Source organism: Siphateles boraxobius, unplaced genomic scaffold, assembly GCF_051911475.1.
Source record: "Siphateles boraxobius isolate OS27281-9 unplaced genomic scaffold, OSU_SipBor_1 130, whole genome shotgun sequence".
In the NCBI taxonomy this organism is placed as follows: domain Eukaryota; kingdom Metazoa; phylum Chordata; class Actinopteri; order Cypriniformes; family Leuciscidae; genus Siphateles; species Siphateles boraxobius.
In genome coordinates, this window is record NW_027508734.1 from 1,165,494 (window position 1) to 1,191,891 (window position 26,398).

Consider the following 26,398-nt stretch of genomic DNA (forward strand, 5'->3'; position numbering starts at 1 on the left):
TCAGTGCAAATCACTATTAATAACATAATCAACAACTTCTGCATGCTTTTATGAATATATCTCTGACTAAAGTTATAATAATTATAATAATTTCTTAAACACTCTTATTTTGCAGCGAAAAATTTTCCACATTAATATTTCTTATTTTGTTTAGTATTTTTTTAATTATTATTAATAATATTTTACATTACATGAAGCTTTTATTTAGATGGAAAGCACAGGAAGTCCTCAAAGCCGCTCGTTTGATGACAACCGATTAATATCTTGATTTGAAGAGTCCTCGAGACTAGTTGTTACAGATTAAAATGAGAAGATTAAAGACAGAAAATGCATTATTAAGATGATTTTCAGTATCTGAACTATGATTTACATTTGTACAGAATATATAGATTTACCTGTGTGCCGTTCTTGAGCTCTAGGAAATGAAAGAGTGTTGTTGAGTGTGAGCTGGAGTTCAGAAAGTGTGTGAGATCCTCATTTGACTGAGTTTTATTGAGTGTAAAAGAGGGAGGAGTGAAAATGCACCCGTTTCTTAGAAATGCACCGTAAACACGGTTATTGCAATTAAGCAAAACTTAGAGGATGTTTTTGCATCTTTGAGATTCTGCCTTTAAGAAAATCAGGAACACTTTAGGTTACACTTTATTTCGATTTCGATAGTCCACTTTAGACATTCGGTAACACTTTACTTGAAGGGGTGTGCACAAGACTGACATGACACATGTCATTAATATGGTTTTATGCATGTTTATTAAGTGTCATTCGCTCAATTATGACATTTTGAATGCAAATATGACATTGTTTGAGATGTCTTTGTTTTGACAACTTGACATAAACCAATACATCATAACCTGTCAGTGTCTTTGTCATGACAACTTGACATTACCAAGACAACATAACCTGTCATAAATATGACGCAGCAGATTAATTATCAAACTTTGGATAAAAGCGTCAGCTAAATGAATAAATGTACTTAAGAAACCACTTACCTTTATGGGTTAACATTACATTAACCCCTTAACTGTTTTGTGTGTGTGTGTGTGTGTGTGTGTGTGTGTGTGTGTGTGTGTGTGTGTGTGTGTGTGTGTGTGTGTGTGTGTGTGTGTGTGTGTGTGTGGCCTGGTAAACCCTACATTATGGGGACAAAATGTCCCCAATAGGATGGCAATATCTGAAATCCTTGTTCGTGTGGGGACATTTTTTGGTCCCCATGGGGAAAACAGCTTATAAATCATACTAAGTGATGTTTTTTGAAAATGTAAAAATGCAGAAAGTCTCCTGTGATGGGTAGGTTTAGGGGTAGGGGTAGGGGTAGGGGCAGTGTGTGTGTGTGTGTGTGTGTGTGTGTGTGTGTGTGTGTGTGTGTGTGTGTGTGTGTGTGTGTGTGTGTGTGTGTGTGTGTGTGTGTGTGTGTGTGTGTGTGTGTTGGGAATTTATCTTCATGCCGCGTAGAGACGGAGGTCTCGGCGCCCCAAACACCGAATTGCTCTACACCGCTTCCAGAACAGGACATCTTCTAAACATGCTCAATAATGACGATACAACCGTTAGGGAACTATCACGCGAATCGCTGTTTTTACATCTGCAGCGTCGAAAAATACCTGCTGCTTCCATAAACGAGTCGCAGTTTCTTGGTTTTAAACGACACAGAACGAAAAGTTAGACATCAGAGCAGCCGGTTTTGGAGTGCGCTCCGACTGGCTGGATTTAAATGATCTCTGCTGCCGTACAGGAATACAGTTCCTTCTGAAAAAATTTGCATATTGTGATAAAGTTCATTATTTTCCATAATGTAATGATAAAAATTAAACTTTCATATATTTTAGATTCATTGCACACCAACTGAAATATTTCAGGTCTTTTATTGTTTTAATACTGATGATTTTGGCATACTGCTCATGAAAACCCAAAATTCCTATCTCAAAAAATTTGCATATCATGAAAAGGGTCTCTAAACGAGCTATTAACCTAATCATCAGAATCAACTAATTAACTCTAAACACCTGCAAAAGATTCCTGAGGCTTTTAAAAACTCCCAGCCTGTTTCATTACTCAAAACCGCAATCATGGGTAAGACTGCCGACCTGACTGCTGTCCAGAAGGCCATCATTGACACCCTCAAGCAAGAGGGTAAGAAAACACAATTGAAACCTAACTCCCCCGACCCTAGAAAGGCTGAACAAAGTGAACCTGCAATCCGGATGGAAATAACAGCGTTTCGACGGCATTGCGGCAACGACAACCAACTATACCACAACAACTCTTCTCCAAAGCAAAAATGGCCTCGCCCCCTTATTTAGTATTCTTGGTGGGGTTTATGTAAATATTGGTGTTAGTGATGTCAGCAACCCCGGAGGAATGTCGTGTAGTCCCTACCGGCCGTTTGCTGTAGTCCTTAGAAATTGATTTCTTTAAAAGCAAATATCTCCCTTTGCTTTGAACTTTGAGCGTTGTAACTTTGCAGATGTTGTTTATGCTCAAACAGCAACAGTACACACTAGCTAAAGTTAGAAAAGTAAAATCGTGTTTTACCACAACTTTAATTATTTGCACCATTGCGAAGCTCTGAGCAAGGGACATTCTTGGGATGGGAGAATATATGTACAAAAAAATATCTAAAAAATGTGCAGTGTCACCCACAGAAATGTTGAAGTTGGCCAAACTAAAAGAACAGACCAAGATGGATCGACAGAAGATTGAACACCTCGAGGACCGCATTAAACACCTGGAAGAGGCCAACAGTGAGCTAAAAAATGATATAAGGAATTCCTGGTTTCACAAATGAAGGGAGTCCCAAGGACTCCTGCATCTACTGGAAAGTCAGGTACATTAGCAACACAATTACCATTGTTCATGCAGTTTTAAATGTTTGTGCAAGTCATGGAGGACAGAGAAACTCTGATAGAGCCTCTATCAACTTTTCCTTTCTATCTGGTACATTCCTCACAGCACACAGAGCAAAAGTGTAGCAACTATTTTTAAGTGCAAATTCACTGAAGGGCGTGCAGAAAAGAGCTGTCATTGTGGAGCCACTGTAAATTATCTATTTAATCGTGCCATTTATATGCCAAAAATGGTTTATGCATGCATATACTACGCAGTGAAAACCCCTTGGGTAGGATTAGGGGTGGGCAGTGCGTTCGCATTATACGCCATAAAGTGCGCATCATATGCACGCAAAAACTATTTTTGGCATATAAATGCCACGAGAAATAACATTCGTTGTATAGATACGCACTTTCATGAGATCGGGCTCCTCTGTCGGTGAAGCCTCGATGACTGGAAGATTATACAGTGCTTTTGCAGAGTCCAGCTTGGTATTGTGCATCTTTCAGCATCTATTGACTTTACAAAAACCTATATACACATATTTGCACCATTTTTATGATATGAGTAAAAATATCATATGTAATATATAATGAATATATTTAGTAAAATACAACTCTCTATAGTTTATTTTTCTAGCTAACTAACATGATATGGTCATTAAATGGCTTTCCTGAGGTAGGCTAAATGTTACGTTACATGACATTATTCTCCAGCTGTTTTATTGACATCTTTCCACAGTTGAAACACTGATTGATCCATTTTTACTAACCAGTAGTAAAAAGGAAGAGATGATCAGTTCACCTGCCACTTGACCTGAGGCTCTACAGCGATCTGATACGCCACATGTTTTTACAGTTTGAATTTCCTAATAAAACTGACAGAATTTGAAAGAATTTGTTTCATGTTACAAGTTTCGTGCTCTGTCTTGTCTGTCCGTGACAGTGTCCTCTTTGCTTTGTGATTTTTTATTGCGTAAGGAAATGTATGTGTGATATGAAGGTGTGAGAACAGTGTCTGAGTGCCTGATAGTCGCCAGCCCTGGTTTAGCCATTTGGTTTCTCTGTGTTTTTATGGCCCTCAGTTTGTAATTTGGTTGTAATTTGTAAGTTAGTTATTATCCTTTTGTTTTGATCTGATTTGTTAATAAGATCTTGCCTCAACTTGTTGCAATCAGCATGATGACAATAAATAAAAAGTTTAAATCTCTATGTTTTTATATAATGTATAAATCATCATATACATTACTGAATACAGTGTTACATTACATATGGTTCAATATATTCAGATTTAGGAGGGTAGTAGCTTGACACAAAGCTCATATTTTTATAATTAATTCACTTACAACAACATCTAACAGCAGGTTAAAAATAGGCCTTTTGTGTACATGGAAAAAGTCTTAGATCTTTGAGATCAAGGGACGAGTCATTATCTAAAACTGGAATTCCTCAAATCCATGGGAACTTTTGGGATAATGTAAGTACACAAGTGCATGAAATATATCACACTGTGCAAGTGGTGTTTGAGTATTTTATTACAAAAATCTTACATATTGTGCCTTTAAAGCAACTTTCAATTAAAAACTAACAAATGTTTGTATTTTCTAAAATTAGGTCAATGAGAGTCCCTCTAGCCAGGAAGTCAAGAGATTCATCAATCCATGGGAGGGGATACGAGTCTTTGACAGTGAGCTTATTGAGTGCACGATAATCGACACAGAACCTTGGCTCTCCTGAATGTTTTGGGACAATTACAACTGGAGCAGAAAAAGGACCAGAAGCAGGTTCAATTATTCCTTCCTTCAACATGTCCTTGATTTGAGACTCAATAAATTCCTTTTTAGCAGGAGAAGAGTGGTAAGGGGTAAGGTGAACCGGTTTTGCATCACCCGTAACAATTTTGTGCTCCACTAGAGAGGTGCGTCCTATATATCCATCAAGCAGGTCTCAAACATTTCAGTCAATTTGTTTTTCTGCACGTTATTTAGGGTTGATTCTTCATCAACCTTCTCAGACAGGGCAGAAGAGCTGAAATCCAGGCATGACAAATCAGAACTAGGCATTGTTAAGTCAGCGCTCTCTAACTCCTCAAGGGGTACCGGCTCATCACCAGGCACTACAGTTCTGAACAGAACATGAATCGTGACTGAAGATCTCAACATAAAATCCATTCCCAAGATAACAGGAGAAGAAAGATTATGAACAACAGCAAAGCGGTGATAGAAACACTGGCCCATGAAACCCAAAGACAACCAAATAACACCCAGCGGGCGACCGGATGCTCCATCCGCAAGCTGAATAGGAGTTGTGGGCCATGGTTTTATTCATATGTCCCCCCCAGGAATAGTCTGGACAACCACTGATTGCACCGCAAAAAGAGAAACACCAGTGTCGACCTTCACTCTGAACGGGGCTGTCAGGGTTCTGCCCTGGCAGCCTTGTCTGTTTTGTTGTGGTTTCATGTTTCTGTGTTTTTCTTGTGTTTGAGCACATGGCTCTGTCTTGGTCTGTGTTTGCCATGTGCTCCTCATGTCCCGCCTCCTTGTTTCCTGTTACCACGCCCCCTTGTTTAGTCCACCTCTTGTCCTTGTTTCGTTAATTGTGCTCACCTGATCCTCATGTGCTCTGGTCCCTTCATATTGTGCCTTTTTCCCTCATGTCTTTGCACATTTCAGTGTTTTCTGGTTTGTGATATTGAAATTAATCCTAGTGCTTACGCTGGTTCTCTATCATTGTTACTGTTTTGCTTAAGCTTTAGCACTTGTGCTTGGTAATCTAGTTTTCTTTTGTTTAGAATTATATTTTTTTGTTAGTTCTTATTTTCCCTGTCAAGTGGAAGTCTTGCTTCTCTTTAGTTACTCCAGTTTTTTGTCTTAGTTGTTTTCATTAGTTTGCTTTTTATATATTTATTTCTCTACTTTTTGTTTCTCTTTTCACTGATCTTGTCAGTTTAGTTTTGCTTATCTTAATTGTTGCCTTATCTTGTCTGTCTTGAGTCTCGTCTTGAGTCTCGTCTTGTATGTTCTGTGTGTTTCTGTCCTGTATCCTGAGTTCCCTGGCCATTGACTCTCAGCTGCCTGAGTGGTGCAGCTATCCCCTGTGTTCAGCTTCTGGTTCTGTGAGCCTCTACCTGGTGGCAAGACTGGAGCTACATCTGAGATCTACATCAAGCTGCATGTTCCTAATGTTTCTGCCTGGTCTTTACTTCAGAGCGGTCTCTATTGCACTCACATCATCGCCATCTTGCTGACGGTCTCAGTGGTCATCCATCCTGCCTGTCGTTGTCGTTTGCCTTTCCCTACTGTTTTTTTACTGCGATTCACGCTTCACTCCCTGCTGTCTCAAGTCTTCAGTCCTGTTAATAAAAACCTTGTCTGCTCATTTGCGTCTGGGTCCTATATCTTGCAGAATCCTTAACACGGGGCATTCCAATAAGAAAAATATGGAAATAATATCCTCCACATGACACAGTGTAGGTTGATCACTCACGGAAGCATCAGGTAAACGAGGAACATCTATCTTCTGGAGGGAGGGTTGCCCCGTCTGAACGTCATCCCTCCCCTGAAGTTTCCCTTCTTGCCAAAGCCTGCGACCACATTTCCTTCCCCAATGACTTAGTCAGAATCATCCATCCGTTGTTAGACACTCTATTGACTGTATCTTTTGGGAGTTCTGGGGGCTCCATTGGAGACAAAGACGACTTTGCTCCTGGCTTACACTTTGGGCAAGTACGAGTGGTGAATCCTGGCAAGGAGCACTTAAAACAGTGAACATCCCTTGTGGGCGGACCGCTAGCTTGTGTCTGAGGCAGACCCCCAATACTTAGACCAAGCAGGGGTGTGTCTACTGTAATTGCGTGTGTATATACCCTAAACAGTGACGTGTCGAAGTGTCTCTCTCTCCTACTGTTTGAAAAAAGTGGACCTGTGATTCCGCTTTGCGAATCGCAAATCAAGCAGTGATTGACAGCGCTCTGATCCAATGGCGTTGTGGGGGGGGGGCAAACATATTCCTGGCCATGTCAGAGACAGATTTCATGCAGAGAATTTTTGCTGACACACAAACACACACACATTCAATGTTTGTGTTGAGAATAAAGCGTGTTAGATGACTTATAAATGCCTAGGTGATGTTTTTTGTTTATTAGAACAAAACTGTGTGGTCCAATCCATGTATAATACAAAATGATTTCCAGGATCTTGTTCAGTGCCACGTTTATACCATCTATATTAGGGCACTGGGCATTGCAAAGATTTTTTAAATCATGCTTAATATTTTCTAACAAGCATTTATTTCCAGTTGAATTTTTTGATTTCCCATGGGCCCCCGCTGACTGGTTCTTGGTCCAGTCTTGGTCCAGTTCTTAGCCACTTCACCTGAGGCTCTACAGCTATCTGATAAGTCACATGTATTTACAGATTGAATTTCCTAATAAAACTAACAGAATTTGAAAGAATTTGTGTTTCATGTTAAAAGTTAGGTGCTCTGTCTTGTCTGTCCGTGACAGTGTCCTCTTTTCTTTACGATTTTTCATTTCCTAAGAAAATTTATGTGTGATTTGAAGGTGTGGCCCTCAGTTTGTAATTTGTCCATTCATGTCTACGTGAAGTTAGTTATTATCCTTTTGTTTTGATATGAATTGTTAATAATGATTTCCATTACACGAGAGTAGATGTTAAAACTTCATGCTGATTTGTACTCGGCTTTCGCCAAGATAATCACTAACTAAGACGTAGCTTTACAGTAACCTATGCTTCTCCATCCATTTACGCTTCTTTCCATCTAGTGACGTGAATCTTCTGTCTGGTGTTAATACAGTGTATTGCGCGTCAGCACACACAACGGCTGCAACCACAGTGCGGTCCCCCATAACAACCCTCTGGATTGAGCGGAGTAGGGAACATCTCTAGGGTCTTCAAGTGGGCACCTTCCGTCCTCAGTGTTTCGTCGACTAGCCCACGACACCTCAAGAGGGCTCGACAGTGACTCTGGCGTCCCAGAGTCACCCCCCTCCGTCCCCCACTCAACTCAGCCCAGCTTACTGACCTCTACTTCCCTCTTGCTGCTCTTATCGGGCGATAAAAAAATATCGCCGTTAATCTATTCTCAAAGTTGGGTTGGGTTTCATAAAATAGCTTTTTCGAATATCGTTATATTTTCGCGCAAATCGCGCAGCAGGGTATTTTCCTGTCAGGACACAAGGTGTATATCTTTTTTTATGGGCATGAGCGATGCTCAATTTACAAATGAATCACTCTTTTGGGTCGATTCTGTTCAAAGACTTCATCAAACAAGTTGGCAGATCTGTCTAAATCGGTTCGCGAATCAGTTCTGTTCAGTTCCTCACGCACTGAATCGTCTGAACTCTGAAGCGCGTTCAATCACACTCGACACGGAGTCGTAACAGGAAGATTTAAGAACATCAAGAGCTACAGTTTAGTCTAGTGAAAGCAAATCTGCAAATGCATCATATTTTTGCCAGCGATGAAGATCTTTATTAGTTGAACATCTTCGTATGCTGTCTGTGAATGAATGATTCCACAGGACGATACATTCGATTTCATTTCATTCAGGTAATACATTTTACAACCAAACAGATTATTACGCAACGATAGCACTACTAAAAAGTATGACATTATCCGTTGGACATATACATTAATTTATAGGCTACAAAATAAATAAGCTACCATTGTGTACAGCTTATGAAATGAACACCCGCCATCCCGCGGTAATGTCTGTGTATTGCGCAGCGGCATCCGAATAGTTTACATTGATTGAAACTAATTTGTTTAAAAGGGAGGAGGCTCTTGCCGGTAAAGGCAGGTTCACATAAAATCATATGACATGACATTATTTTTGATCTAACGAGCATCTGGTTTGGCGATGCAAAAACGGAGCTACGTCGTGCTTATTTTTTATTCTTCTTCCAATTAGCCTACTATGTTACAAAAAAAAACGACGAAAACATGTTACTTGTTCAATTAATAAAGTTTGTTTGATGAGAAGTCGCTCAAGATGAAATTGGCCTCCCTTTCTGTCATTGTAATTGTGCGTTTTATTGATTTATTTTATTTTATAACATTTTTGGACCGATATTCGACTCTTGCTCCTCTATTGTCGAATGGCATTTTTGGCAGAAATTCACATCCGTACGCGAGGCGAACTATTCTCAAAGACTTACTTTTAGTCATTATTTGGGTAGCACACATATTCTGAATGCCTTCGGCAGAATTCAAATGAGCCATTTTAATCTAGATTAATCTAGATTAATTCCAAGATTCCAATGAGATTAATCTAGATTAAACAAATTAATCTATGCCCACCTCTAGTAAAAACATTTAAGTCTTTTGATCCCAAAAAATATAATAAAATGGTGTGCTTTGTAACATTCTAAAATATTAATTTTACATAATACAAATGATGCAACATGCCTTCAATGATTATTACTATGGTTTAATTTTAAGTTTGGTTAGGCCTACTCAAAAAATTATTTTAAAGGTACAATATGTATGTTTTCGCCTCCAGGGGTCGCATGTTTATAACAATATCAAAGGAGGAGCTTGATGACGCTATGAAGGACATTGGAATGATAGCAGGTGTCGTTTTTACCATCCAGAGATGTATGTAATTTACGAATCATGTACATGGATTAGTTTTTGTATTACCTGTACATTTGATCACACTATTCTATATCATCATAATGAATTAGCTGCAAGGAATGTGAAATGTAATGCTATATTAGCCTGTTACTGATATGTGACTATTGTTCAGATGATTTGGTGGGTTAATGCTGCACAGTTTTACACATTTAAAACAATCGTTCTAAAAGTAAATTTGAACGAACCTACAGTATTTCTAAGTAACAGCTAATTATTTTTGTGCAACACAAGCTCTATTTAATTTCACTGCCATAGACTTGGTCACCAGACTTGATAAAAAAAGCCTTACTGAAGTACAAACAAAGTGCAATATAACTGTATGTGTACAATAAATAATATATATTTGCTTACATGTCTACCAAAACACATGCAAGAGTGGAGTCTTTGGCAAGATCCAGTTTGTCCCGAAGCTCTCTCCATCTCAAAAACACAACGCCGATATTGATCCTTGTTTAATTTCTCTATTTTTCCCAAAGCATGCTTGCCTCACTTGATCTATGTTTACGTTTTATTGGATCTTCTGTACTCACAATCAATAATCGTGAACCATGATGATTGAACGACACAACAGCGGTGTGCGAGATACTGTATCATAGATTATATATATATATATATATATATATACACACACACACACAAACAGAACAAAATTATAAACACAACACTTTTGTTTTTGCCCCCATTTTTCATGAGCTGAACTCTAAGAATCTAAGACTTTTTCTATGTACACAAAAGGCCTATTTCTCTCAAATATTGTTCACAATTGATATGCGACCATGACAAGGGACGAGTCATTATTTAAAACTGGAATTCCTCAAATCCATGGGAACTTTTGGGATAATGTAAGTACACAACTGCATGAAATATATCACCCCACCCCCATAATTATCAAATCCTGGAATCGCCCCTGGGACCAAGGACTGCATGAAGCTTGTAAGCCTGCAAAAGGGGCTTAAAGAAGCATGTAAGCCTGCGGGTGGTGATGGCACAGTGGATAAGACACATGCCTTTGGTGTGAGAGACCAGGGTTCGAATCCACTGTGAGACACCAATGTGTCCCTGAGCAACACACTTAATCCCTAGTTGCTCCAGAGGCGTGCGACCTCTGACATACATAGCCATTGTAAGTTGCTTTGGATAAAAGCGTGAGGTAAATGTAAATGCAAAAGAAGGTCCATGACAAGGTCCACAACTCTATATTTCTCAAGCACATGCTTCCGTATAAAATCTATTTGCTCTAGTTGAGGCGGAGGGGTCTTTAGCTTACGAAACTCACCCAACATATGAGCAACAAAAGTTGGTAGCGGCAGATTAGGCATCTGCATACGGTCCAAAATGCCCCTCAGGACACGTTCTTGATTGTCTGAAGGCAGAAAGACTGTCCTAAAAAACTCACAGAACTGATTCCAAGTGGTCAAATTTGTGCTGCAAACCATTTTCTTGGCTCTTTTGACATAAAATGAATGACTAAAGCCATTCCTCAGGATTCAGGGAACCATCTGCAGCGAACACGGATGTCTCGAACCGTGATTATTGAAGAATACGAGTCAGAGTCAGAGTCCAAGATGGCGCCGTGTATAGTGTTGGCTGGCCGTCGCTCTGTGTTGTCCATTTTATTGTTTTTGTTTTTATTTGTATGTTTTATTAGCCCTAACCACTCTCTTCGGACTTATGACTGTAAAACTTTGCTTCACATTCACGTAGTGATGGCAGATCTCACTCGGAGTGGAAAATTTTGTTTTCGCCCGCGTTTCATGCTGTCTGTACCGGTAGAGCCTTGGACTGGCCTAGTTTCTGGGTACCGGCGGACTCGGAGCAATAACCGGCGAAAGCGTGGGAGACGGGCAGGAATCACTGTGAAAACTAGAGTGGCGTGGAAGTTTGAAAGTTTGTTAACTTCGGGAGATAATTCGATCAAGACACTTCCCTGTTTGCATCCAGCTTGTTTGGCTTCCTGGATACCATCCTCGCGGATTGTGGCTCAGCGACGCTCGAGGGGAGTAAATAGTAACAATTTGCGTTGTATTGAGTCGGCTGTGGTCTCGGATGCATCTTCGCTGCTCCCGTCGGAGACTGGTACAGTTAATATGGCACTGGTTAATGCAAGATCACTCTCCAATAAAACGTTTGTTTTAAATGACTTTTTTATACAACACGATTTGTATTTTCTGTTTATCTCTGAAACCTGGCTTAATGTCGGTGAAATGCATCCTCTGATTGAACTTTCTCCAGATGACTGTTCATTTTTTAGCACCCCTAGAGTTTCTGGCCGGGGTGGCGGACTTGCTTGTGTTTTTAAGAGGAGATTTAAATGCCGTCTTTTGTCAACGGCGAATTATCAGAGCTTTGAGGCCCAAGTTATTATGTGTGATGCTTGGGAAGCTGTTTTGTGTGTTCTGATATATATACCTTGTGGGTATAACAAGGATTTTATTCAGCAGTTTTCAGAGTTTTTATCTCATATTGTGTCAATTTGTGATAATATTTTAATTCTTGGGAACTTTAATATTCATGTGTGCTGTCCGAATAAGCCTATGGTTTCTGAGTTTTTACAATTGGTAGACTCTTTTAATTTCATGCAGTCTGTTTCAAGTCCTACCCATGAACAAGGCCATATCTTGGATTTGGTCTTGTCTCTGGGGCTTCCAATTTGTAATATTGATGTTTGTAATGATGTTTTGTCTGATCACATGCCTGTTATTTGTAATGCCTGTTTGCCATGCAGACCAATTTTGCCTCAGACGGATGTGATTTGTTCTTGTCTCATTGCGTCTTCAACAGCTGTAGAGTTTTCTGAGGTATATATCTCCTCTTCATTTGTGAATGTGATTGAGTCTCCTCCTATTTCTCTGGGCCCAGATGAACTGTTGACAGTCTTTAATTCTGTTTGTTCAGATATTTTGGATGTAGTGGCCCCATATAAATTTAGGAAACCAAAGATTAATTCTATACCCTGGCTTAATAATTATATTCGTTCTTTGAGGCAGGAATGCAGAAGGGCTGAACGAAAATGGAGAAAGGATAAGCTACAGGTTTCTCTTCAAATTATGAGGCAGTGTTTTTCAGATTATCAGGCTGCTGTGAAAACTGCAAGGCAAAATTATTTCTCTAGTGTCATTGCACAGAAATGTAATGTCCCTACAGCCCTTTTCGCAACGATAAACAGACTTCTAAATCCAATTGGCTGTTCTGCTTTGACTCCCTCGTTGGAGACATGTGACATGTTTCAAACATTTTTTATAGAAAAAGTGGAGAAGATTAGATCTAGTCTTCCTATATTGCCGGTTGAGACTGTGTTGTTGACAGCTAGTGTCAAGAGTTTTGACCACTTTGAGCAGGTGTCAGTGGCACAAGTAAAGGACATCATTAATTGTTTGAAGCCTACATCTGATGATTGTAATGTGACTCCTTTGGACCTTCTCAAGGAATTGGTGGATGTCACAATGGGATTGTTCCAGCGGCCCTCAAGCAAGCAGTTATTCAGCCGCTTCTTAAAAAGCATATCTTATAGACCCATTTGAATTAAAGAATTACCGGCCTATTTCAAAACTTCCAAGCTTGTCAAATGTTTTAGAGAAGGTGGTTTATGCACAGCTAATGTCATTTTTAAGTAAACATGACATCTTAGATAAATTTCAGTCTGGTTTGAGGGCAGGTCATAGTACAGAATCGGCACTCTTGAGAGTTGTTAATGACCTTCGTTTAATCAGAGATGCAGGTAATGCTGCAGCACTGATTTTATTGGACTTGAGTGCGGCTTTTGATACAATAGACCATGTGATTCTCATAAAGTGGTTATCCCAATTGGTTGGAATATGTGGGACAGTTTTAAAGTAGTTTAAGGCGTATCTTACTGATAGAGCATTCTCAGTAAAGTATGGTAATTTTGTTTCAACAGCAGTGCCCGTCACTTGTGGGGTTCCACAGGGTTCTGTTATAGACCCAATTTTATTTTCTTTGTACATGTTGCCCCTGTGTTTGATTTTTTTTAAATATGGCATGTAGTACCATTTGTATGCCGATGATACACAAATCTATCTCCCTTTCAGATCAGTGGAGAGAATTGTGGTTCTAACGCACTGTTGAAACCAAAGTAAAACTGAGATCAATGATTTTTGGTCCTGCCAGAGGATGCTTTGATATTGCAACATACTTTGGCACATGGTCAGACTATTCCCACGACCAAGTAAAAAACTTAGGTGTTGTGTTTGACCCAGATTTGAAATTTGATAAGCAGATTAGTGCCGTGGTTAAGAGTTGCTTTTTCCAGATTAGGACTGTTGCACGTAAAGTCTATTCTGTTGAGAAAAGATTTAGAAAAAGTCATTAATGCCTTTGTTCTGTCCCGCCTCGTCTAATGTAATGTTTTGTATGTAGGGTCCAGTCAGACCACTATATCACGCTTGCAGTTAGTCCAGAATGCGGCGGCACGGCTGTTGGTGGGTGCTAAGAAAAGTCAGCATATTTCTCCTGTCTTAACTTCTCTGAGGTGGCTACCAGTGGATTTCAGGATAAAATATAAAACTCTGCAGTATGTTTTTAAAGCAGTACATGGGTTAGCTCCTGCTTATGTATCTGAGCTTATTGCTCTTCATCAAGCACCTAGGTCTTTAAGATCAAATAATAAATCATTGCTCTCTCTCCCTCGATCTCATTTAAAGTTAAAAGGTGATCAGGCCTTTGCTGTTGCAGGTCCGAGGCTTTGGAATAGTCTGCCTCTTGAACTAAGAGAGATCACTTCTTTAAATGTATTTAAAACCAGTGTTAAAAATTATTTCTCGTCTTTAGCCTTTGAGAGGTTGGACTAGTTATCTGTATTTGTAAGTTGCATGTTGTTTTTATGTGTTGTTTGTTTTATGCTGCTGATTGTACAGCACTTTGGTCTGCAGGTGCAGTTGTAAAGTGCTTTATAATTAATTAAGCTAAAACTAAACTAACTAAACTAGGAGTAAGTGCATTTGTTGTGGCATTCATATCCACAGTGAGTGGCTGAGCAAATGTGGGTGCATTACTATAAGCTACATTGACTGGCACTGACCTTGGGGCCGTCGACCCTCCATCATGTCTTTTTATAGGTCAATGGAGTCCCGAAGGCACCACTGCAGCACCTCTGCTTGCAACTGCTGAACTTGAGTCAAGTCACCTTCATTTATATATAGCGCTTTTAACAATATCGATTGTTTTAAAGCAGCTTTACAGTGATAATAGGAAATTATAGTAACAGAGATTCTCTTCCTATTTGAAAGATAGGACTTTTTCTGTTAGTTTAGGCAATCATTCTTTTACTGTTGCAATTGTGTGTGGGGTTCTACAGGGCTCTATACTGGGACCAATTTCATTTTCCCTTTATATGGTTCTTTCTAGGTTCTATTTTTGAGAAATTTGGGATTCAGTATCATCTGAATGCGGATGATTTTCTAATTTATTTACCACTAAAACATGGTCATAAATGTGTCATTCAGTCCCTGCATGAATGTTTGATTGACGTTAAGTGCTAACTGGCGAATAACTTTTTCCAATTAAATGAGGATAAGACCGAGATGATTTTATTTGGAAAAAAGGTGTGCGTGGAGGATGACAGTTTCCTTGTTTCCTTGAAAAAAAAAATGTCTAGCGTGAGAAACTCCAACGCAGGTGTAACTCCTCAGTCATCATCACGTCACTCACCCTCACTCCATCCCGCGAACAAACAGAGGAAAAAACAATCAACCCACAAATATGACCCTCTTTGTTCATAACAAAGAGACACCACCCAAAAAGGAGAACAGAATTCTCCTAAGTTTTCAATCTTCCTCGTAATACCAATGACTGCAATGAAATTGGGGATATTTATGATACCAAACATGAAAGGGAATAAACAATAAATGCTCAAGATACAATATGTGATATATAGACATTCTCAGTGAACTTTTAGTGACTTGAATCAGGGGGAAAGGAAGGGATGAGGGAGAGGGTGATGCAGAGATAAGGAAGGAGACAAGTTTGGACAAGACGATGTCGTGTGCTCTTTTTTTGAGGTCTTCTCTTCAGGGGCGCACTTTATTGCAGGGTGCGTTTTATCTCCGCTTTTGTCTTAGCAGGAAAATCAACTCTTACATTTTTCACATGTATTTAATGACATTTTTTGAAAACCACAAACCCTCAATATTGTATTCGCCACTCATCTGTCAAAGTGAATCTAAACTGCTGTATTTAATGACATGTTCTTGTTAGTGAAAAAAAAACATTGACAACTGCATATTTTTATTTAGCAGACATTTCACATCAATGGTTTTCAAAAGAGGAAGGCTTTGGTACAACACATGTGATTTTTGGAAAACCACAAACCCTCTTTTTTGGCCACTCCCCCATCTGTCATTCCAAATTGAGACTAAACTTCTGTATATAATGGCATGACATTGTTGGGGATATCAACCATTTCTGAAGACGGCACCCAGGTTTTCGCTCCAAGTCATTTACAGTGTTCAGGTAAGGAAAATCAAACTGAAAATAACTATTTCGTTGGGATAAATAATTAAATAGATTTTATGCAACTTTAGGGTCATTTTTTCAAAAGCATCAGTCTGATTTCAGCAGTGCTTAAATTGCCTTGATTCAGTAGCGGCTCTTGGCTGTAAATTTAGGTAGGGCAGATTATGGGTCTTTATTTATTTATTTATTTATTTATTTATGATTAACATTAGCTTTTCATATTCTAAACGCTGAACACACTTTTGGCAGAAGTTGCGGGTGGAACTCCAATGTTGATTGACAGACACACTCACAGAACGCTATCTTAAAATATTGCCTGTTACACTACAGGGCTGTTGAATGCTTGATTCTGATTGGTTGAGAACGTTCTATGGTGTTCAATTATTTTCAGGGAAACGCACGGCTAAAGTAGTTTCTGGCATGTTTGACCGTATTACAGTTCCATATCACTGCGGGTAGTTAACTGTTAACGGAAAGTAGCACACAATTTATAACAAGAAAAAACATACAGCCCCATGCGCTTGATCTGCAATTTTAGATGTCCAACTTCACAATCAATGGACACATACAGTTTAATTTTAATTAAAAAAAGTATATAGGCCTGTCTGTAATAAATAGAAAATTAAACTGAATATATAAATAAATTGTTAGTCCTGTTGCACGGGTTTTCGTAATTATTCCAGATAACAAATAAATAATTATTGATAGGCCTAGGTAATTGTTAAAAGGGCTTCGTGTGTTTCATTTATTAGGTTATCTACTGTCAATAATAGAAAAAAAGAATAAAAGAATTAATTAAAACGAATTGAATTAATAAATAAATAATTATATTGACGCACATGCTTTTCTGTCTCATTATTGCAACATCTCTCTCTCTCTCTCTCTCTCTCTCTCTCTCTCTCTCTCTCTAATAACTGCATTAATAACTGCATAAAGCCGGTTACACACTTACTCTAAGGCCAGTTATGAATGTAATTTGATACTTATGACTGATCATGCCCAAACGCGTGTTCAGTGCGTTCAGTCTGTGTTCACAGTCGGGGTTTAAGACCTGCTACAGTCGATGGAAACAGTCAGTCCTCGAATGTGTCAGCAAGTCGTAAGTGTTGGTGCGTTCAAGTCATCTCGTATAGATCGTAATTACGAGTTGAATGCACTTGAACGCCATCACAATGTAGTTAATTAACAGTGAGGAGCTCGTGATTTTCTTTAAGCCCCGATCTGTACGAGTTGGGGACGTCAGTGAAACATGGCGGAATCAATGGATGCAACGTCTGTAGTTTGTAAATTTTAATTGAATTTCAATGTTTACTTGTCCTAGAAACTGTCATTTATCATGATCATCATTAAGCTTGTTATAAGCAGCAAGTTAATGAATTACAACAAAAAATGCTAACAGTTTGTTTACATTGGCTTCATAAATTAATTAAAAACATAAAAAGAAAAACACACCTGATGCGCATTCTTTGTTCTTTATTTTCTATAAGCAGAGTTAACAAACCTTGCTGTATTTTCGTGTAATTCATTAAAAGAAGGTACACCGCCAGCTTGCCCCGACGAAACTGACTTGAACGCACTTCACGTCGTAAACACGACTTCCCACTTCGTAGCCTACGTGCGAACTTCCCTGGAGGACTTGAACGCACCATGTGTCCCATCATTAGTCTGCTATCAGTGGCTCACACCTCAGTTACTAACTCTAAAATGACGTTTTGGAATTAGCAACGGAGGCATGGGATTAGATGTGTAAGAAATTAGCCCTACAAGAGTGTTTTAATGCCAAAAACTTGAACGTCTTGAAATGCATCATCTGAACAATGTTTTGAGGTGTGGTAACTAGTATAAGCGGAATAATTGACTTCAGGCGGTTGAATTATTAGAAAAATAATGCACACCCGAGGTGTAACGGCTCCGCTTCGAGTCATGACCGCATTACCACATTGGGTGTGCATTATTATTCTAATAATTCAACGGGCTGTCGTCAATTATTCCTTACATGTTGTTTTAAAATATTACACGTTGTGGAGGAATTCCAGAGAGGAAAAGAAAGTCAGGTGTATTCACAAACATAAAACAAGAAAAACAAGAAACTTAACTCAGAATTTGGCTTCTGTATGAGTTCAGTGATTCAGGTCAAATGATTGTAATATAATGATTATGTTAAAACACAACCAACATCTACAGATCACATTTTCTATTTGATTATCTGGCTGTTATAACTCAGATACAGCAGACAGACAAAATATAAAGTTATTAATGTGGGGGTCAAGAGGCCAACTAAAACAAACACTGATCACAATAATGGTGACCTGATATTCTGGTTTTCTCTTTCAGTGATTCTGCTTGTTAACATCAGGTGTCTTCAATAATGCTCAATCATCACTCAAACCTGTTTACATAAAAAAGATAAGTAAAGCCAACACATCATTTTTTTGAGTGTATGTTTAAGCTAAAGAATTTATACTTTCATTAAATTGAAACGCTACTCAAAGAACAGCCATAAGATTCAATAAGATACCAACAGCCAGAAAATATTCAATAACTTCATTGTGACTCACTGTAATGTTACCAGTCATTCAGTTCAGACATCACTGAACTGTGCAATATATTTGCAGCACTAAAGTCGAGTTAATACTATATTAAGCAATTATTTCACAACCTTTATTATATCCAGACCTCGGTGACCTCATAGCTGGCTACTTGTACTGTAAATAGCCTACATGAAGGAAGTTATTGTCAGAATTTCACCTGTAGTAAGTCAGTTTTGACAATAGGAACCTTATACAAGCTTTGAAATTTGAACAATGTCTGTTTTTAAAAGAATCATTTTTATGCTAATGATACTCAAATTTACATCAGCTCCAAGTCTGATCCTACTGTCACCTCTAAATTCTCTCGGAGTGTGTGCAGAAAAAAAAAAAAAAAAAAAAAAAGCTTTTTTCTTAATTGAATCTTCTGCCTGGGCAAGTGTGGGACTCGAGCCACGAGGACCGTGAGCCGAGGTGCTCTCCTCAAAGTGTGTGTTCTCTCACAATGCTAACGTTCAGCGCTCTCGAGGGCAGACTTAGCGTCCTGCGCTCACAAACAACACACAGCACATGTCTATTCATGACGTAACGAGGGCACACTTTCTGAAAAGCTGTTCGTTGGCCATTATTATGATTGTTTTTAAGGGTGAAAAATCCCAGGGACAGAGATATCACAGTGCGCTTGCTGAGGACAGAAGCTAGTGATTGTTTGCTCCATGTATATGCTTTATAGTTTCCTCACGACACAATCACACTGAGGCATTCCTACACCGTCTCGACGCAGCTCGTGAACTATTATTAATGCATAAATCATTTGAAAGTTGTTTATAAATTAATTTTACCAAAAAATTATAATAGATATGGGTCTGTAATTGTGAAGATCGAGTACATCATCTCTCCTGTGAAGTAGTTCCAGATTACTGTCAATTCACATGTAGACAAAGACAAGTTAAATCAATCGGCGAGTGGATAAGAATATAAGATAATTTAACATTTAGTCCAACATCACTATTCACACTAAATTCATTAATGACATTTTGAGCTTCAATTGGTAAGATCTTCATAAATTTAAAAAAACTACTGCAAGATCAACTATCATATATATAGTGCCAGTATTTAAATAAGAGTCGGATACTGAAGTAGAACAGACAGACGAAAAATGTTTATTAAAATCTTTTGCAATAGATAAGGAGCTAATTGTTAATTGTATTATTAACTCTAATTTGATTAATTTAATGTTTATCTGAAGTACAAAATTTTTGTTTTAATTGTACTCCAAAAACACTTAGAGTTCCTACAATGACAAGAAAGACATTCTTTATAGTAATTCGATTTTATGTCTTGTACTTTAGTTTTGCTCAAACTTCTCAAGTGCCTGTGTCCTTCCCAATCAGCACTGAAAACATTGTGGTGTAAAACAGCCTCTAAAACACAATGAAACAGCCAAAACAAATATAACCTTTACATTCCACTGACCAAATAGTATTTGTAATTGTTTTAACCCTTGTGCATCCTTGTGGACATTTTTGGCTTTTTCAGTTTTGTTTTTTTGATAACTTTGTCTGTGTTAATGCTAACTACATAAAATTTGCCACAGTTGTGTATTTTTATTGGAATTTTTATATTTCCCCATTTCCTTTTAACGCGCTTAACGCGCCATTCGCGCGAACTTGACATGTGAATAAGGCGTTATCGCGTCTACCGCACCGCGCTCTACGCCTCATTCGCGCCGCAGGAATTTTTTACGCGTGTAACGCGTCTTTGCATTGACTAACGGTGCTGATCCACTTGTCCGTGCGACACTTCAGTCGCGCCGCACTCCACTTTATTCCTATGGGTGACGTCACGCGACTTTAACGCGCTCGCAAAGCATCCCGGGAAAGCGGCGCTTCATTTGGAAAAATGCTGCGCGTCAAAAAGCTGGCAGATGCCCATCTTTATGCAAATGAATCCGTCAAACGCGACGCGTCTATCCAATAGAAGTAGTCTCTCGAGGGGCCTTTGTTCTAGACTGGCCGCTGGGTCAAAACCACGCCCATAGCGGTAAACTTGAGGAACGCCCATCAACTTACAAATGTGGAGAGGCGTGCGACACCACGCTTCAGTCGTGTCGCAAAAGTGGATCAGTACCGTTAACATTGAAATCACTCGCGCCTGACGCGCTATTCGCGTCCGGTGTGAACGCAGCATTAGGGTTGACAGTTTGTTTAAGTCACATTTCCTATATTTTGAAGTATTAATGCATGTAATGTAGAAGTAAATATAGTATGTCTTATATGTATACAGATTCAACTGCTAAAATGTGGAACAGTAACCAAGAGAAGAGCGGCACAGAGTCTGACCAGACCAAACAGCAAAATGCATATGTCCACAGGTAAGTGTCGTAATACAAACCTAACATAACAGTTTTCATTCTTAACAGGTTAATTTCAATCTTTTAAAAAAAATGGCCCAAGCATAAAAAGTAAGAGGGAAGAATATACTGAAGCAGCGGCTCCAATAATCATTCAGACTCAGAACGCTGACTTGTAACGGAGAACACTGAAGGCGAGTTTGTAGACAACACAAGTGCAGTTTAAGACAAAACATGATCAAACATAAACAAAAGCTTGGCATGAAACTCATGAACATGGCTGTGGGATTAACAAACAGTAGTTATAGGAAACAATACTTGACCAAGACACGTGGTCTAGACAAGGGACACCTGTGAACAATGAAACAATGAACCAATGACAACACAGAACACATGGCAGGATCACATGACTAAAACAGGGGATCACATGACAGACATGAAACAAGAACATGAAACAAAACCAAATCGTGTCCATTAAGTCACATCAATAAAATGTAATGCTGCTTGTCTTGGAAGAAAGAAACAAGTTACAAGCTTCTAAAAAAAAAAAAACTCCCAAAAAATAGACAAAAAAAAAAACAAAAACAATAAAAACAATATAAGTTATAAAATCTGCAATCCTGTCACTGCAAACCAGGCAATATAATAATAAATAGCTGATTTAAAAATGTTGATGCTAAATCAATTCTCTCTTTTGTAGAGCACGTCATGATGGCACACTATTGAATCCTGGTCTTCCAACACTTTATCGTCTGAACACAGACAGAAAATATATTGGTGGGACTGACGGAAAGGTCAGACAGTGGACATATGGAAGAAGAGACAAACAGAACAAAGTCATTCTGCTGGTGGGAGAAAGGGGCACTGGGAAAACCACCATGATCAACACCATGATCAACTACTTACTGGGAGTGAAGTTTGAGGATGGAGAGTTTTATCAAATCACAGAAGAAGATGGAAAACATCAAGATCAGTCAAAAGCCCAGACGTCTGAGATCACTGTTTATGAGGCGTTTGCTGAAGAAAACCCAATATCTCTGACCATCATTGACACTCCAGGATACGGAGACACTGAAGGATCCGAGAAAGAAAAAGAGATTTCTGAAGATCTGACCAGATTATTTACAGATAAGGATAATGGGATTCATTACATTGATGCAGTGTGTTTTGTGATGAAGGCGTCCCAGAATCAACTCTCTGAAAAACAGCATTACATATTTCACTCATTTCTGTCTCTGTTTGGTAAAGATATAAAGAACAACATAGTGTTTCTTCTCACACAGTCAGATGGAGAATGTCCTACAGATGCTCTCAATGCCATTAAGAAAGCAGAAATACACTGCGGAAAAGGTGAAGACAAGAAACCTGTTCACTTCTTATTCAACAACCGACAGAAAGAGGAAAGAGACAAAGAGTATCATCATGTTTTGAAATCGGCCTGGAGAATGGGAGACGAAAGCATGAATGAGTTCTTCAAACTCCTGAAAGAAGAGAACAGAAAAAGTCTTCAGATGACATTAGATGTTCTGAAAGAGCGAAGACGACTCGGGGCCTGTGTCTCTAATCTGAAGGACCGCATAAATGAGAACGACTTAAAAATGAAAATAATTACTGAAATTCAGGAAGTCCTCAGACAGAACAGAGACAAGATTGCGAGAGGTGAGGACGTTGAGTTTAGAATGATGAAGTCCTTCAAAGTAAAAGTCCCCATTGTAAATGAATGGTTGTGGAACAGTGAGGCAACCTGTTGCTCCGTCTGTGAGGAAAACTGTCATGAGTGGAAATGCTCAATGGCACCAGATCCCTCATGGTGTTGGGTCATGACAAACGGCCACTGCACTGTGTGTACTGGAAAGTGTCATTACAGCAAACATGTCAGAGAGAACAAAAAATATGAGCTGAAGACAGAGGATATCACAATGAAGTACTATGAAGGCAGTGAAGAAAAACTGAAGTCTGATCTGGAGAAGATTAAAGAAGAAACGTCCAAACTGCTGCATGAAGCTTATACCATCATCATGAATCTGTCTGAGATCACACTAAAAGTAGACAGCGCTTTCACTCGTCCACATCTGGATTTCCTGATTCCCAGACTGAAGGAGGAGGGAAAAGATGAACTGGTGAAGAACCTGGAGGATCTTCTGTAGAGGGGCTGTAGATCGCTTTACTAGTGAAAGATAATGCAACAAATATGAACATTGTGGAAGAAATGTATGTTCTATATGTCTGCATTTTCTTATTCATAGAATCTTAGACTGGTAAGAGACCAAGTCTAAATTATAAAACGTATCTGGGGGGATTGACTCATGATTATCAAGTTATTAGGGGATTCTGAAAAATCTGAAAGTTCTTGTTCAAATTATAACAATTTAGGTGTAGTAACAAGGCTAATGAGTAGTTTAGGTTTATGTTCATTTATGTTTTTTTATGTTCTATTATTTTATTTTTCAAGTGACAACATAACCAATATTATTGAGAACATGATAATGGCTGTAAAAGAAGAAAAGTGATAACTGGGGGAATATTGGATATGACATACAGTCCTGACAGTGATAGTAGTTTGGGTGTTGACGTGCCTGTCATGTGTAATACTTTGTTTTACAGCTTTAGTGGAGATAATTGGGAAAAGTATTTTCATGTCAAATGCTACGAATGTCTAATTATGAGGATCAATTTGATGATGTATGTCGAAAACCAGAGAATTTCAATGATGACACAACCAGCAGAAGTTACAATGAAATGTACTAATTGATTAACTAATTGTTTTTTTTATTCTGAACATCTTTTTATATTTTTGTTTATACTGAGATTACTGCGGGCCTGTGGTATAATCTTTACTTGCTTGCTAAATACTTAAGGGACTATCCCCATAAAAATAGCCTAAGCTTTCTTCTTTTAAAAACCTTATTTCACAAGTTTAAGAGGGTGATCATTCATGAAATCAGAGATGAAGAGTATAAGTGTGATGTAATTACTTAAATTTGCTGTCATATTATTTTAGTTATCAATGAATGATAAAAAGAGGGGAATTGTGGAAGGAATGTAATATGTTCTATATGTTTGCATTTTCTTACTCATAGAATCTTAGAAACATGATGGTTAAGGTAGTAAAACACACGAGGATTGCATGTGGAGCCTAATGGATGTGTATGACCTTGAAAAAGTAATGTGTGTCTGATGTGTATGACCGAGACAGAGGCCCTCCACTCAAGATAACTAACGAAGTGTTAGTTATGGCTAAGACATATCTTCATTTAGCCTAAATAACCTTGGGGGAGTCAGGACTATAAAGAACGAAGGATGCCCTCTTCTCATTGTCACTCTCTGCAGCCACTCTGTATGACTGTATGACTGCTGACCTTTCCTTGCAAGGGAATAAATAATCTTTAAAGACAATTGCTACATGTTTGTCTCTTATTTAGTAATAGAAAATTGTTTGCCTCCACAACTTACGAGATAAAAAGCAGAACAGATGCAGTTTCACTACAGAAAATAAAAAAGAAGGTTTGTTGAGTTTGATGATGAAATTATTGAATTTATGAAATATAAATTAATATAATGAAAATGACAAATGATTATAACAATTTAAGTTGACTGTTATGTTTAGTCTTTCTTTTAACTTTAGATATTATCACTTAAAGGAGTAGTTCACTTTTAAAGGGGTGATGAACTGAGAAATAAAATTTTCCTTGAGCTTTTGACATCTGAGAGGTCACCATATTATAAGAATATCCTGTAAGTTTCAGAACTGAAAACGTCCTTGTTAGTCCAATAAATGCTTTTATTGACACCAGGCTCAGCAAACAACTCGTTTTTCAAACTGGGGAACTATGACGCCAAAGAGGATAAAACACCACCACCGCAGAAGAAGATCAACGCCTACTTCAACACGGCCGGTTTAGCCCCGCCCACCGATTCGCGCATTACACGCATAGCTAAATAACATGGGCCTACCTCGTGATGAGAAACCGGATCGAGCTACCGAGCAGTAAACATGCCGTTTACTAAATATTGTGCAGTGCCTGGTTGTGGAAGAAGACAGTCGCTGCATAAGCTTCCTCTGGATTCCAATAGAAATGCATGGTTAAAATTTCTTTTTAATGAGGTTCCAGCTGATGTGGGTAAAACATTGTCCGTTTGTTCGCTTCATTTCGCCGAGGACTGTTTTGTAAACAAGACACAGGTCGAGACAGGATTTGCAGACCGAATAAGATTGAAAAACGGTGCTGTGCCTTCTATATTGGATCCGACAGGAATGGTGCAACACACTTATGTGAGTAAAATTTCTATAAAAACATTAAAGATAGCCTACATTAGAAGTAGCATAAACAATTAACAATAACTTACCACGCTGTCACAGCCCGAAGTATCCGTTGTATTTGAGGTGTTGTTGGTTCATTGTCCTGCGATTCGGGATCGGACTCTGGGTCGAACATGTATGGGCGAATCATTCCGGTTGCCATTTTACAACATTGTAAGTTTTCAAAACAATTTCCCCCACGTGCACTGACGAGTGAGTTGAAACTCATTATTATGCAAAACTGTTATCCACTCACAGCAGTGGGCGTTTACTTCCAAGTCTTCAATGCGAGACGCCCATAAAAACCGAGCGTTTTTGAGCTAGGCTCAAAACTAGGGTAGAAAATAGCCTATAACTTATTCATTTTGATGTTTTTGAATGTAAAAACCAAGCGAACGTCATAAGTTGACCTCAGACAACAATATAATTTTTTTTAAAAAGCCAGTTCATGACCCCTTTAAAAAGACTTTTGCTGATAATTTACTCATCCTAGATGTCCATGTCTTTCTTTCTTCAGTCGAAAAGAAATTAATTAATTAACGTAATTGCGTATTACATGCCGTCACAAACACGCATCAAAGAACAGAGCAAGGCGAGCATTTGTGCTTATAAAACTTAAATTTTTTTATTTATTTATTAAATGACCGATCGTTTCGCTAGATAAGACCCTTATTCATCATCTGGTGACGTTTAAAGCCCTTTGAAGCTGCACTGAAACTGTCATTTGGACCTTGAACCGTTTGGGTTCCATTGAAGATGTTTTCATCAAAAACCTTAATTTCTTTTCGACTGAAGAAAGAAAGACATGGACCTCTTGGATGACATGGGGGTGAGTAAATTATCAGCAAAAGTCTTTTTAAAAGTGAACTAATCCTTTAACAGGTTTATAATCATGGTAATGGCTACTTTCACCCATAATATCCTATAAATATTTTCTTTTAAAAATACTTTATTTTTTTCTGTAATTTCACTTCTGCTCTATGTTTTACATTTTACATTTTAAATTTAGTCATTTAGCAGACGCTTTTATCCAAAGCGACTTACATCTGAGGACTAAAGCAAGCGAGTCATCGTGAAGAGGGAAGAACGACGCAAGAATTGCTCAAAATACAAAGTTCAGGGATTGCTCAGAGTACCAAAAGCCAGACAAGGGAAGATTTAAAAGGGAAGGAAAGATTTAAAAGAGAAGAATTAATTTTTTTTTTATTTTTTTTTTTTATGTTAAGTGCTCACGGTAGAGATGAGTTTTCAGTTGTCTTTTG

General features: G+C 38.5%; 1 protein-coding gene across 1 annotated transcript in view; it reads left to right on the forward strand.

Annotated features, from left to right (window-relative positions):
* The window catches only part of LOC143737866 (uncharacterized), a 41,548-nt gene extending 18,565 nt beyond the window's left edge, over positions 1 to 22,983 (forward strand). Inside the window, exons 6-8 of the mRNA XM_077229725.1 lie at positions 2,643 to 2,741; positions 20,770 to 20,857; positions 21,537 to 22,983. Of these exons, the coding sequence (XP_077085840.1) occupies positions 2,643 to 2,741; positions 20,770 to 20,857; positions 21,537 to 22,983 (1,634 nt within the window). The remainder of the gene's footprint in view (positions 1 to 2,642; positions 2,742 to 20,769; positions 20,858 to 21,536) is intronic.
* The last annotated feature ends 3,415 nt before the right edge of the window (positions 22,984 to 26,398 follow it).